Source organism: Trachymyrmex septentrionalis, unplaced genomic scaffold (assembly GCF_001594115.1).
Source record: "Trachymyrmex septentrionalis isolate Tsep2-gDNA-1 unplaced genomic scaffold, Tsep1.0 scaffold60, whole genome shotgun sequence".
In the NCBI taxonomy this organism is placed as follows: Eukaryota; Metazoa; Arthropoda; class Insecta; order Hymenoptera; family Formicidae; genus Trachymyrmex; species Trachymyrmex septentrionalis.
The window spans coordinates 884972-896437 of record NW_017305779.1 but is presented as its reverse complement, the minus strand read 5'-3'; the positions used below and the strand labels follow the sequence as shown (position 1 = coordinate 896437).

General features: G+C 32.5%; 1 protein-coding gene across 10 annotated transcripts in view; it reads right to left on the bottom strand.

Annotated features, from left to right (window-relative positions):
- Window positions 1-473: 473 nt before the first annotated feature.
- The window catches only part of LOC108752611 (rho guanine nucleotide exchange factor 17), a 57398-nt gene continuing 46405 nt past the window's right edge, over window positions 474-11466 (bottom strand). For 6 of the 10 annotated variants that reach the window (XM_018493561.1, XM_018493560.1, XM_018493565.1 and 3 more), the window contains 14 exons: window positions 11109-11225; window positions 9873-10159; window positions 8847-8984; window positions 8407-8501; window positions 8113-8335; window positions 7524-7615; window positions 6581-6848; window positions 6340-6447; window positions 5709-5948; window positions 5520-5587; window positions 5079-5405; window positions 4455-4628; window positions 3590-3873; window positions 474-2356 (listed from right to left, as the gene is read on the bottom strand). In XM_018493561.1, the coding sequence (XP_018349063.1) occupies window positions 3611-3873; window positions 4455-4628; window positions 5079-5405; window positions 5520-5587; window positions 5709-5948; window positions 6340-6447; window positions 6581-6848; window positions 7524-7615; window positions 8113-8335; window positions 8407-8501; window positions 8847-8984; window positions 9873-10159; window positions 11109-11225 (2400 nt within the window). In that variant the 3' untranslated portion in view covers window positions 474-2356; window positions 3590-3610. Of the gene's footprint in view, window positions 2357-3160; window positions 3193-3589; window positions 3874-4454; window positions 4643-5078; window positions 5406-5519; window positions 5588-5708; window positions 5949-6339; window positions 6448-6580; window positions 6849-7523; window positions 7616-8112; window positions 8336-8406; window positions 8502-8846; window positions 8985-9872; window positions 10160-11108; window positions 11226-11466 lie in introns of those variants that run through there. The other 4 variants (XM_018493564.1, XM_018493570.1, XM_018493563.1 and 1 more) reach the window with 3 other exon arrangements.

Below are 11466 nucleotides of genomic sequence, written 5' to 3'. Positions count from 1 at the left end.
AAATCCATCTTGAATTATAAATGTTAGTTTTAAATTATTATATTATTTAGCAAACAACATTAATTATGAAATTTTGTAGAGAATATAGACGATCAAATCATCATAAAACATAATGAACAATTCTTTCGGAACTATTTATTTCTCTTCGTTCCAATAGAATTATTCATTTTATATTTTTCTCATTATAAATTATGTAATAATTATTAAACTAACTTCAAAAATAAATTCAAAATAAACAGATAGTTATATCCGGACAAATTATTAAATAGACAAATAAATATATTCAAAGAATAAATCAAAGATTGTTTTATTAATGATTCCTTATTTAAAATAATTTTGTTTAATCAAATATTTAAAAAAACCATCGTTCAAAAATACAATCGTCTTTAAACATTCGTCACAGTTAAATTTATAAATTTACAACAGATTTTCACATATTGTAATAATGATTATTTTATAAAGTTCATATAGAAAAAAGAAGAAGACATACATGATAGCAACTTTGTGACAGAATTATCGGCACTTCTATTGGCTTGCGATCGTAAATTTGTTTTTACTGACTTGTAGTTTTAATTAGAAGATAATGAAATTCACAAACACGCACGCACACAAACTGCACCTTTTGCGCGCGCGCACGCGCGCAGAGAGAATATAAACAATCACTTCTAATACACGAAAGCTTCAAATTTCTTTATTCCTCAAATAAATAAATCCATCTATTTTAGACTTCAATGCACTTGATGTACACAAACTCGATAAACTCTTAAACAATTAACACGAACACATCGAGTTACACTATATTATACCACGTACTGGAAATAATAAAGTACATCAGTACTTTCGCTGTCAATCGACAAATGAGGAGCGAAATTCTCTTTTTTCCCTTTTTTTTCTTTTTGGCACTTTATTTGTAAGAAATATAGATCTCTATATCTAATTAATGTAGGCCAGACTTATAATACATATACACATATAAGCTCGATTTAACGTCCAGGTACAGTATTCCATCGATTTTTTAACGTCGATAGTGTTTACCTGATCATAATTCAGTCCAAAATGGAAGATCTGTTTTATTTAGGCTGTGTTTCCAAAATTAACTGCCAGTAGTGAAAATCTATAATGCACGTAACGTAAACTACAGATTTTCATATAGATACTGACAATAAATTTTAGAATACAGCCTTAGTAACTACACTTTCTACATTTTTTGACAATTTTTTTCTTTTAAAGTTTGATTATATTTTTTGTTCCATTTTTAATGTGTAAGATATTAGAAAATCACGTGCTAAAAAAAACACGCGCACGAATCAAACCCGAACGATATAAACACCTAAAAAGCATCATAAAAATACTTAAAAGAGATTCCATCCTTATCAATCTCATGAACATTTTTTCATAAACGTTCTTATAGACGTTCTTTGGATCTTTATATTGTTTTGAAATATATTATTTTAACATATGTACCCCCCATTTTCAAGACTATGTCTTCGTGTGTATAGCAGATATACATTGACATCAAAAATTACATCAAGGATCGGATTTTACCATTTCCAACATAAGATTCGATCCCGCAATTCGTTCGGTATTAATAATTTACCAAAGGCACGTGCTCAAGCTGTAGAGAAATCAATTGTTTAGACTGTGATTTAGTTGCACATTTCGGCTGATTTTCAGCTTGGCTTCTGCCCCTCACTCGCGCGAGTTAGTGAGAGATAGGAGCCAAGCTCAAAATCAGCCAAAATGTGTAACTAAATCCCAGCTCTAGTTACTTTAAACTATATACTGATATCGCAAATATAGATCGAGATAAATGTGTATATTTTTTCAATTGTTGTATTTTAATGTATACAAAAGCAAATTGCTAATAATTTAACAATGTAAAGGAAAAATGTTTCAAACGTTCAAATTTAAACATCATGTAACATTTATACATTGATGTCCAAATACTTTCGGATATGTGGCATTTAAGAAAACGAAAAAAACCCACGGCCATCGTTGGTAAATGATCTTGCATCAGACCGACGTGACTGATCATGGTCAGAAATAGCAGATCCGCTCATAAATTGCACAATGATGATAAAGATAAATCCGTGACCGTTCTCGATCGGTCGGACTCCTGTACAAACTGCAATCGATACTTCCTTATGTCTTGAGAGTAATACAGTTCTCGCATCTTACTCTTCATCCACTCGGCTAATATCAACCAGAGAACCTTCCCGCGTTCCCTGAAAACCCAGTGCGCCGATACGCCCTGATCGGCCACGATCAGGCGACTACGACGGCGTCCGCTTACGTGCTGCACATACAACGATTCCCACGGCGTATCATGCCGGTTTTCATTTACCGCGACCCTTGTCTGCAATATAGATTATCTTCGTTAGATTATCCTCTCCTATGATTTATTTACAATGTCTATAAATACAAAGATCCATCAAGATTGAACATGCTCAACTAACAATAAGGTCTTTTCAAGACATAGCATCTAACTTACTAACAAATCTATCAAAATTCATCCTAGTACGTATAATTGTAAATTAACGTAATGTCTAAAATTATTGATAATTACTGAATATTTATTGCATTAATGATAAATGTCATGATATCTTTTTTTATATATCTTTTAAAATATCTTCTTTTATGCTTTTAACAAAAATTATAAATTTAACAAATTATCAAATGCCTTATAATAATCGTGGTGTAATCATTTAAATATTATTAATAATTTCAAATCAGTTTGAGCAAATAAAAAATTTCAATACTATTAGACTTATTTCAATTTATTTTTTACGACAGAATAAAATTATTTTTTTATTTCAACATCTCGTCATGCTATTTTGGAAGCACACTCTTATTTAAGCGTGTCTCTGAAAATGACAGATATGTATACATAAATTTCAATTTAAATAAGAGAATCTTGTTATATCAAAAAATAATATTATATTATTTTAGATTTTCAGAAATAAGAACATATTATATAAAAGAAAAAAAGAGATAAAGTTTTATGACGTAATAAAATTGATATAATAAGATAAATTCACTGTTTTAGAAATACAAATAAATATATAAATATATAAATATTACGAACAATTTGTAAACGTTTAAATGCTACTGGGATATAGAAATAGATTTTATGTTTAAAATTTTGATAAAATAATGCATACTTACTAGAAGTAAAGTGGTTACTGTATCATCCTGAACTTTGTTCAGCATGATAACAAATTTTCTTTAGTGTATAATATCAATAAAACATTTGAGGACAACTTCTAATGCAGTAGCCAATTAACAAAAAACTAAACCGAAAAAGAAAAATATAAAACTGTCTTGGTAGAAAAAACTATACTTCAAACATATTTTTTAAAAATAAATAATAAATTTTCTACAAAAAAGAACAAATTTCTCTATGATATAAATTTATTCAATTTTCTTTCTTTTGTACACATAACAGCGACATAAAGAAATATGCAGTGTAATTACAGTGTCATATATGTATCATATATGTTATTGAATGATTGATTTACACGATTACCTATTTTAAATTTCATGGCGGAACATTTGTATCTTTTATCTGGCATTTTTTTGGATCTTTTACCTGGGGTCGTGCTACATCATATCACACTTTCCACAACAGTAGATGGTTCGTGGAGTCCTCGCGACCAGCCTGCAACTCGGCCGAAGCTTGAGGTCCGCGGAAGTCCTCATAACCGTCGCCGCCGGATATCACCAGGAGTTTACCACGATTGATATTGTTCTGTTGCGTTTTATTCGATTTCAATGAATAACGATTCACCTTTGGACGAGGATCCGGTTTCGAGGGATTCGGTGTTTCTACACAAGTGAGAAAACGCACGTGTCCTGTGTGTCCGTGAGGAATTCCTGTGCAAAACATTACAATTTTATTGTTTGTAGCAAAAATTTTCACAATCTTACGATTTCGTGAATGTAAAGTATATAAGTTTCAATCTTTAAAATCTTAGCCACAATTTCAATAAATTAATTGTTAAAAATAATGTCTCGTACAATTTGTTCTCAAAATCTTTGTAACACCGATTTGTTTCCTATTTGTGACAAAATTTTTATATACATATGTATCAGTTATATAGAACAAATCAGAGAATAATTAATATTTTAAATAGGATTTGTTTTCAAATAAAAGAGGGGTATCAATTCGGTTAGGTTATATATATATATATATACACACAAACATATATATATATATATATATATACATATATATATACACACACATATATATGTATATTCATGCAATGATGTATGTTTGGGTGTACGTATGTATTTTAATGCGATGAAAAAAACATGACATTGATCGATTGCTCCTGTATCCTTCCACGTGAACGGAGATCGCGCGCGATTTGGGGTGTCAGCCAGCTTTCTAATTATATCGCGGAGCAATAATAACGGCAACACAGGCGATAGAATATGACGTCAATACGCACCAGTCACGATCGGTGGCTGCGACATCCTCTGAGTGGATGGCTTTATATGGGGAATTGGCACGGTGAGCAGCACGCCAGCACTCGTGCCGATCCAAAGTAACTCGTTGCAAGCCAATAGTGCGGTGACCCTGAGACAGGCTGCCTTGTGTTGCCGAATTATGTCATCACAACCTGCAACAAGTTTAATGCTTCCGTTAAAATAAATGTCGAATTTTATCTCTTGGGACTCATTTTTAAGGTTTCTACCAATCAGTTAATTAGGTATTATTCAATATATTTGAGAGGCAAATATGTCATACCTAATTTATTTTAATGTCTTAATGTTGAATAATTAATGTTTTAAATTAACTGAATACTCATTTATATAAAAATTAAGTTCTAATTCAACGAGAAAAGATAATTTTAAATTAATAAGAAGTTTACGAAATCCTAAATATACTATCAAACTGTATAAAATTTTGTTATTTTAATTTATTCTTTTTAATTGACCCTCTCTCTTTATTTGATTTATTCATACGGTAATCTAGATTATTAACTTATTACAATTGTCCTTTTTAAAATTGATTCTTTAAATTTATCTACTAATTTAATTGGATATCCGATTATTCAAGATTTGAGACTTACTGGCAAGCATTTTGGTAACTGCTGGCGCGATGTTGATATCGGTTAGGCATTCGTATGTACCGGAATGGAAAAGCCTCAGCACAGCGCTGTTGTGTAAGGAAATCCAAACGCCTAAACCTCCAGAGTTTGCCATACAGGAAACAGCGCGACTCGTATCGCTGCTTACAGTGAAGGTGTGTTCGATATCTAGGGTGTGGGTATTCAAAACTTTAACGCTGTTGTGACACCCGCACCAAAGTTTCCCGGAGACTGACAGCATTTTGGTCACCGGTGACGCTACCGTCCCGACGGACACCGTCGTTGGATCCGGAGTGTTCCATCCACCGACTAGAAGTAAAAAAAAAAGAAGAATCAAGTAAAACAAAGAAGAATAAAATTTGATCGCGCTCAAATCTATTTTATTGCTAATTATGAAAAAAATTATCAAAAGTTAGCACATACTATGGTCCCGAACGTAAACGGTGATGTCTCCGTTGGCAAGAGAAACGAACACCTTGTTATCCAAATATCTGAAATCACGAAGCAATCGCGAGAATTTAGAATGTAATAGTGGAAAAGAAATAGGAATAGACATAGGAATATTATTTCTATCTTTCTGATATAATAATAAAATAGACCGGAACAACTTACATGATGCAATGCACGCTACTGCCGTGCTGTATCTTCACTTTGTTCTTCTTGATCCGAATGTTATCGTTGCAATTATACACATGAATGCAGCCGTCCTCAGTTCCTAGCCACATTGTGGGCTGATTCGCATCCTCTTCCGTGATAGTATTATCGATACTCGATACATCGCCGCTCAGCGTCACACTACCCGTATCTGTGCTTGGAATGTCGTCCGAGTCCGAATCATCAGAGCTCGAGCTACTGCAAAATGCGCAAGCAAAGATAAATATTAAACATAAGCAACGTTAAAGTAAACGATTTATCCTTGTATATTTGTATTCTTCTATTCAAACTACGATTATTCTGAGGATAATTTTATGACCAATAATTAAAATAAACTTTAAATAATTAATTAACTTTAAAATTAACTTTAAATATTAATTAATATATTGAGTTATAAATATAGAGGTGTATTAAATCAGTGTTCCGTATATTTATGTTTAACCTAATGAAAGAGGAATAATACGATCACATTATTAATATTCGCCATTATCAATAAATCATAATAGCTAATTATAAACCGTTTAATATTGCCAAGTCTCAAATATCATTATTTATGCATCAGTGGCGATTGCCGCGGGAGAAATATTACCTGTCTAACTGTATGTTACCGCCACCAGCATCTACGTCTTGCACCGATATGCTTATACTATTCTTGCTGTTAACGAACGGACTGTTGTTAGACATACACAAGTTTGAACTGAAAAAAAAAAAAAACATATTTTAAATTCATGTGCTCGTACTTCTCTCCATCCGTTGTTTAATTACACATCTTGTCGCAATTAATATCAAACTCCTTCACGTATCTGTCTGCGTCATCACACCGATCTTACCCAGGCGTGCACGCGGGTATTCCAGCGACGCAGAGTATCCTGGCGTTACAGACTCCGTTGCACGATGTTACTTGCGGTGGTTCCGGGCTCAAACTTAGTACGCACACTTGACCGACGTAACCATCGCTGTTACATACCCAGACATCTTTCGATCCCTGTCCGTTCGCCAACGTCGGTGCCGCGCAAGTAAACTGAAGGCCTGCTCGCGTTTTTCTGATGGGCAAAGGCCCCACGAATTCAGGACACGGTCTCCTGTCAGCCGATAACGCTGCACACAAAATGAGAAAGTACTTGAAATTGTCTTGTAAGTTTATTTTTATTTAATTAAATAAAATAAAAGATACAGATTTGAAAATTAATTTGAAAGAATATATTTTATACTCTCTAAATTCTTTGGAGTGGAATCTCACTGTAAAGAATGAAAATCGAGTCAGTCAAGAGTAACTCAATTTTCGATCTTTAAGAGTGAGATTTCACTCTTCAGAGAGTTTCACTCTAAAAGTTTTAGAAAGTACGTATGTTTGTACTTCAATCTTGAACTATCATATAAATTACAAAATATTTTGTAATTCGGTTGATGTGTATATTGTTAGAATCAATAATCAATATGTTATTAAACAAAACGTCATATTTTTGAATCACTATTTAACTTTTACATATATAACTCTTCATTTATTTAACTCTTCGTTTAATATTTTATTTTTAAAATATTACTTTTGTATAAAAATTCAAAAAATATGTAATTGCATGATTAAATTATTTATCTATTTGTAAAATATTCGATGTATCTACAAATTTATGTTGGTTATATTGCTTTATATATATCGAACGATATAATAAAAGATATTATATTTAGAATATATATTAATATCAATAAATCATTTTTATCAGAGATGGCTTTTTTAACATAGAATGTTCGACGTGAAAAAGTAAAATTACTCACCGAGCTTCTGTTTGGCTTCATTAAAGCTCTCCTCCCAGCTCGCACGCTTGTCAGGTTTCGCGAACATGACGGATATATTCTCGATCCCAGCTCTACAAACGAAGTGTATAAGTGTAATAATAAAAGTGAGTCTCATTCTACCGTGATCGAATCATTATAATTTAGGAATTCGATTTTAAGCACGCATAGTGGAAACGTGATCAAAAACAGTCTTTTGAAAATGATCAAAGGATCTCACGATGTTAATCTTGTCATATTAACTTGTAATGAAACGCTTTTCCATTAATATTTCGTCGAACTAAATTTATTTATGATCATCAATTTTCTGGTTTCAATAACTACTACATATAAATTGTAAAATAATAAAAATATACAAACATTATAAACTTATATATTTTCTGTAGCAAGAATTTTTACTCTACATAATACTGTTGCAAAGATTGCACTTTTATTTTATCTTGACATATGCAGCAACTAAGGATTCGAGCATAGTTGCAACTACTTTAGAACAAATTATATCATCATTGTTTCTTTAAGTTTCTCATTATATATTTCTTTGTCTTGCTTAATTTCCAAGAAACATGCTTACTGGGTATTGAGTGTAAGTTCCAAGCAAGCCAACTGCGAATGCGCCGCGTTTCTTTCTGCCAATTGCCGCTGGGCCTGACTTAGCATATCCTTGATAAGGTCTTCCAATTGTTGCTTGGCACCATGCAAAGTTATGGTGAGTTCCTGTAGCTGAGTCAACTTTGTACAATCTTCTCGAAGATAGTCCACTTCGCGCGCCATTCGCCTTAAATTTTCGTCTTTGGCTGGAAATGATATTAGGGTAGCCTCAAGTTCGAACGATGAGTAAGATACTAAATTTGTGTCTCTATGATACCTTTCATTACTTCGAGATCATCCAGTGAGATTCGCATCAACATTTTATACTTATTTGCGTCAAGCAGACCGACCAGACTGTTCGGACACGTGCTTCTGTGAATTTGTATCTTTCTTGTATTTTTATTGACATACAAATTTTCTATTTATCTTAAATTCATATATAAAAATTAAGAACTATTTATCCTTATATAAAAAATTATATAATACGTAGATCATTTACAATTAGTTTAAGAGAGCTTTAAATAAATGTTTGGTAATCTAACAAAATATTTTTACATTTTATGTATCAAACTTTTTTTATTAAAATGCTAGATAAAATAAGCTCAATTTAAATAAATAAATCCTCAGAAATATTTATTTTGTCACACTGTTAAGTAGAATATTATAACAATTGTAATGTCTTTATTATTAAAGTATATTTTAGATAAATTAGCTTACGTTGACGGTTTTCTTATTGTGCTGCTTCTACGCTTGATGCTGGTGATGACGAGAAGATCGGAGAATAAAAATAAAGCCCGTTCCTTCCGTGTGCCCTGATTTGATGCTATGGTGACCAGATCGTGTCGGACGAAAGCTCTATGGCAGAGAAAGCGGACAACGTGTCACACGATGAATTCGATGAATCTTTTTGTCGCGTCGTGGCCAGTTTCCGCTACAGCACGCATCATTATCGGTAATCAATACTCCGATTCTGATGGCTAAATAAGTCCAGTGGAAAAACTATGTAACGCGTATGAGACGATTGGCACAGATTGAAAGGCACGCGAAGTAGGACGACGTTTCTGTCACAGCAATAGTCGATAATTTATTGGAAAACGTTATTCGAAATGTCTATAGAAGCAGTACGCATATTTTTAATTATTTACATTCCTGGTAATCAATTCAAATGACTATTCTATAATATTTTTGTTATACAATAGCATATAATAACTTTTACATTTATTCAAATATTATAATATCAATACCATGAATTAATGATATTGTGACAGCACAAATATCTAGTAATTGCAATTATTATTAGCTTGATCTTATAAAAAATTATCGCTTATATTTAATTATCTAAAAGCAAAGAAAATATGAATAATGAAATATGATTTTAAAGTATACTCCAATCCACACACACACAGTTTGTAAATTGAGCGATTGATTTTATAATTTGTAAACTTATTTCCACTCTTTTGTTTTTCGGCACGCTTTAGCGAAATTGAGTTTCAACATTTTCTCCGTCGACGAAAAAATGAGAAAACGATTGGAAATTATCTTTCCGTCGTAATAAATTGCATTATACGATCGTTGTACATAAATTGAAGGTATAATATTACGCAAAATAATCATAAATCAATGCCACATGTTGATTGAAAATCGGAGACCAGCTGTCTTCAGAACTGAACTAGGTATCGTATTCCGTATTCCGCGATTAGTGTAAAAATTACAAACTAATATCAGTTTGCTGATTATTATTACCTGTCGTTGGTTACGATGCCGGCGAGACCTTCGACAAGGGCCTGGACTTCCCTCAACGTCGTCTGCTGCTGTTCCCATTCGAGCGACTCCCTTTCCGTGCAGTTGATCTTTACAACTAGCTCGTGCACTTCTTTCTGCGCGGCCTGCAGCAGCTCGTAATCAGGATGTGTCGGATCCGTGTGTTTTAGCAACCTTTGGATCAACAGTTCGTACCGCGGGATTTTCTGTACTGGTTTGATCAGCAGCTGATCCAGTCCCAGTTTGCCCTTATGCTCGCGTTCCATTGTCTAATCATAACAAAGTATGATTTATCTTCCATTGTCTAATCATAACAAAGTGTAATCTATCTTCTGGGAGCTTTTCGTAATGTACTTTGAGTAAATTTAAAATGAGTTAAACTAAGCAATAATAGTTATTAGATTCTGTATAGTCACAATAATCTCATAATGATCCAATCAAAATCTTACATAACGATATGAAGAATTTAATTTTTTTAAATAAAATGTAATCGCTTTAGAGAAAGCACTTTGAAGAAATATATATTATATGCGTATATATATAATATCATAAAACTTAGTTCTCTCTGTCATATATAATATATAATATCATAAAATTTAAGCTCTCTCTCTGTCATGAATAACAAAAATAACTTACAATTAGCGATTGTCATTGAAACACTAATTTTTATGCTTCCGGATAGAACAAAGTCGTATTAAGTCATAAAATGTCATGACTCATTTGATATTTAAAAATGAACGTATATATGTAAGTGTCAAATAAGGTCAGGATGATATTCTTATAATATTATTGTGATTTCAGTGTTCTATTTAAATTCTATTTACAAGATCAACAATGATTAAGTACAATGACAATTTCGAGCTTGACAGTTTAAGCGCGTTTTAGTGTTTAAAATGGTCGATACTTCGTAAGCCCCGAGACACAAGTTGCCAAGTGTGTCGAAGATACACCCAGCCTCATGGGAATCTAAGCGGTAAGTAGGCGACGGTGACACCGGCAGTCAAGTAATAAGTTAATTATATCGATAAAATTACGAAAGGTCAGGTTTGATCGCGACGCTTTAAGAAGCGACGTGGAATGAAAAAGTTTCGTATTTAATAATAACCGTCGCGTTATGAAGAGAGAAAGATATATATATATATATATAGTGTGTGTGCGTGTTTGTGCGTACGTGTGTGTGTGTATAAAGAGTCACAACGGATAAAATGTGCAGCGTACCTCGAGAAATCGTGCGAAGGCCGGCTTCGCTTGGCACGTTGTTTTTATCGCCTTCCTCGCAGACTTCCAATTGTCCAGAAACAGGGTGTATGTCTCCAGCACCACCGGCTTCGTGAACTACAAAGCGACACGAGCTCTTTATATATCTTTACATTACCGGTGAAAATATATATATCATGTACAAAACGCAATTCTTAAAAAAAATAAATGTTATTTAAAATAAAAATATTCAACTATGTTATTACTTAATCCTTCGTCAGGTTGAGGATGTATTATCCGGAAATTGTATTTGAATAAAAGTTTATATAAAATAAATTATTTAAATAGATTCATGTTCTCAATGTTCAATTTTTAATTA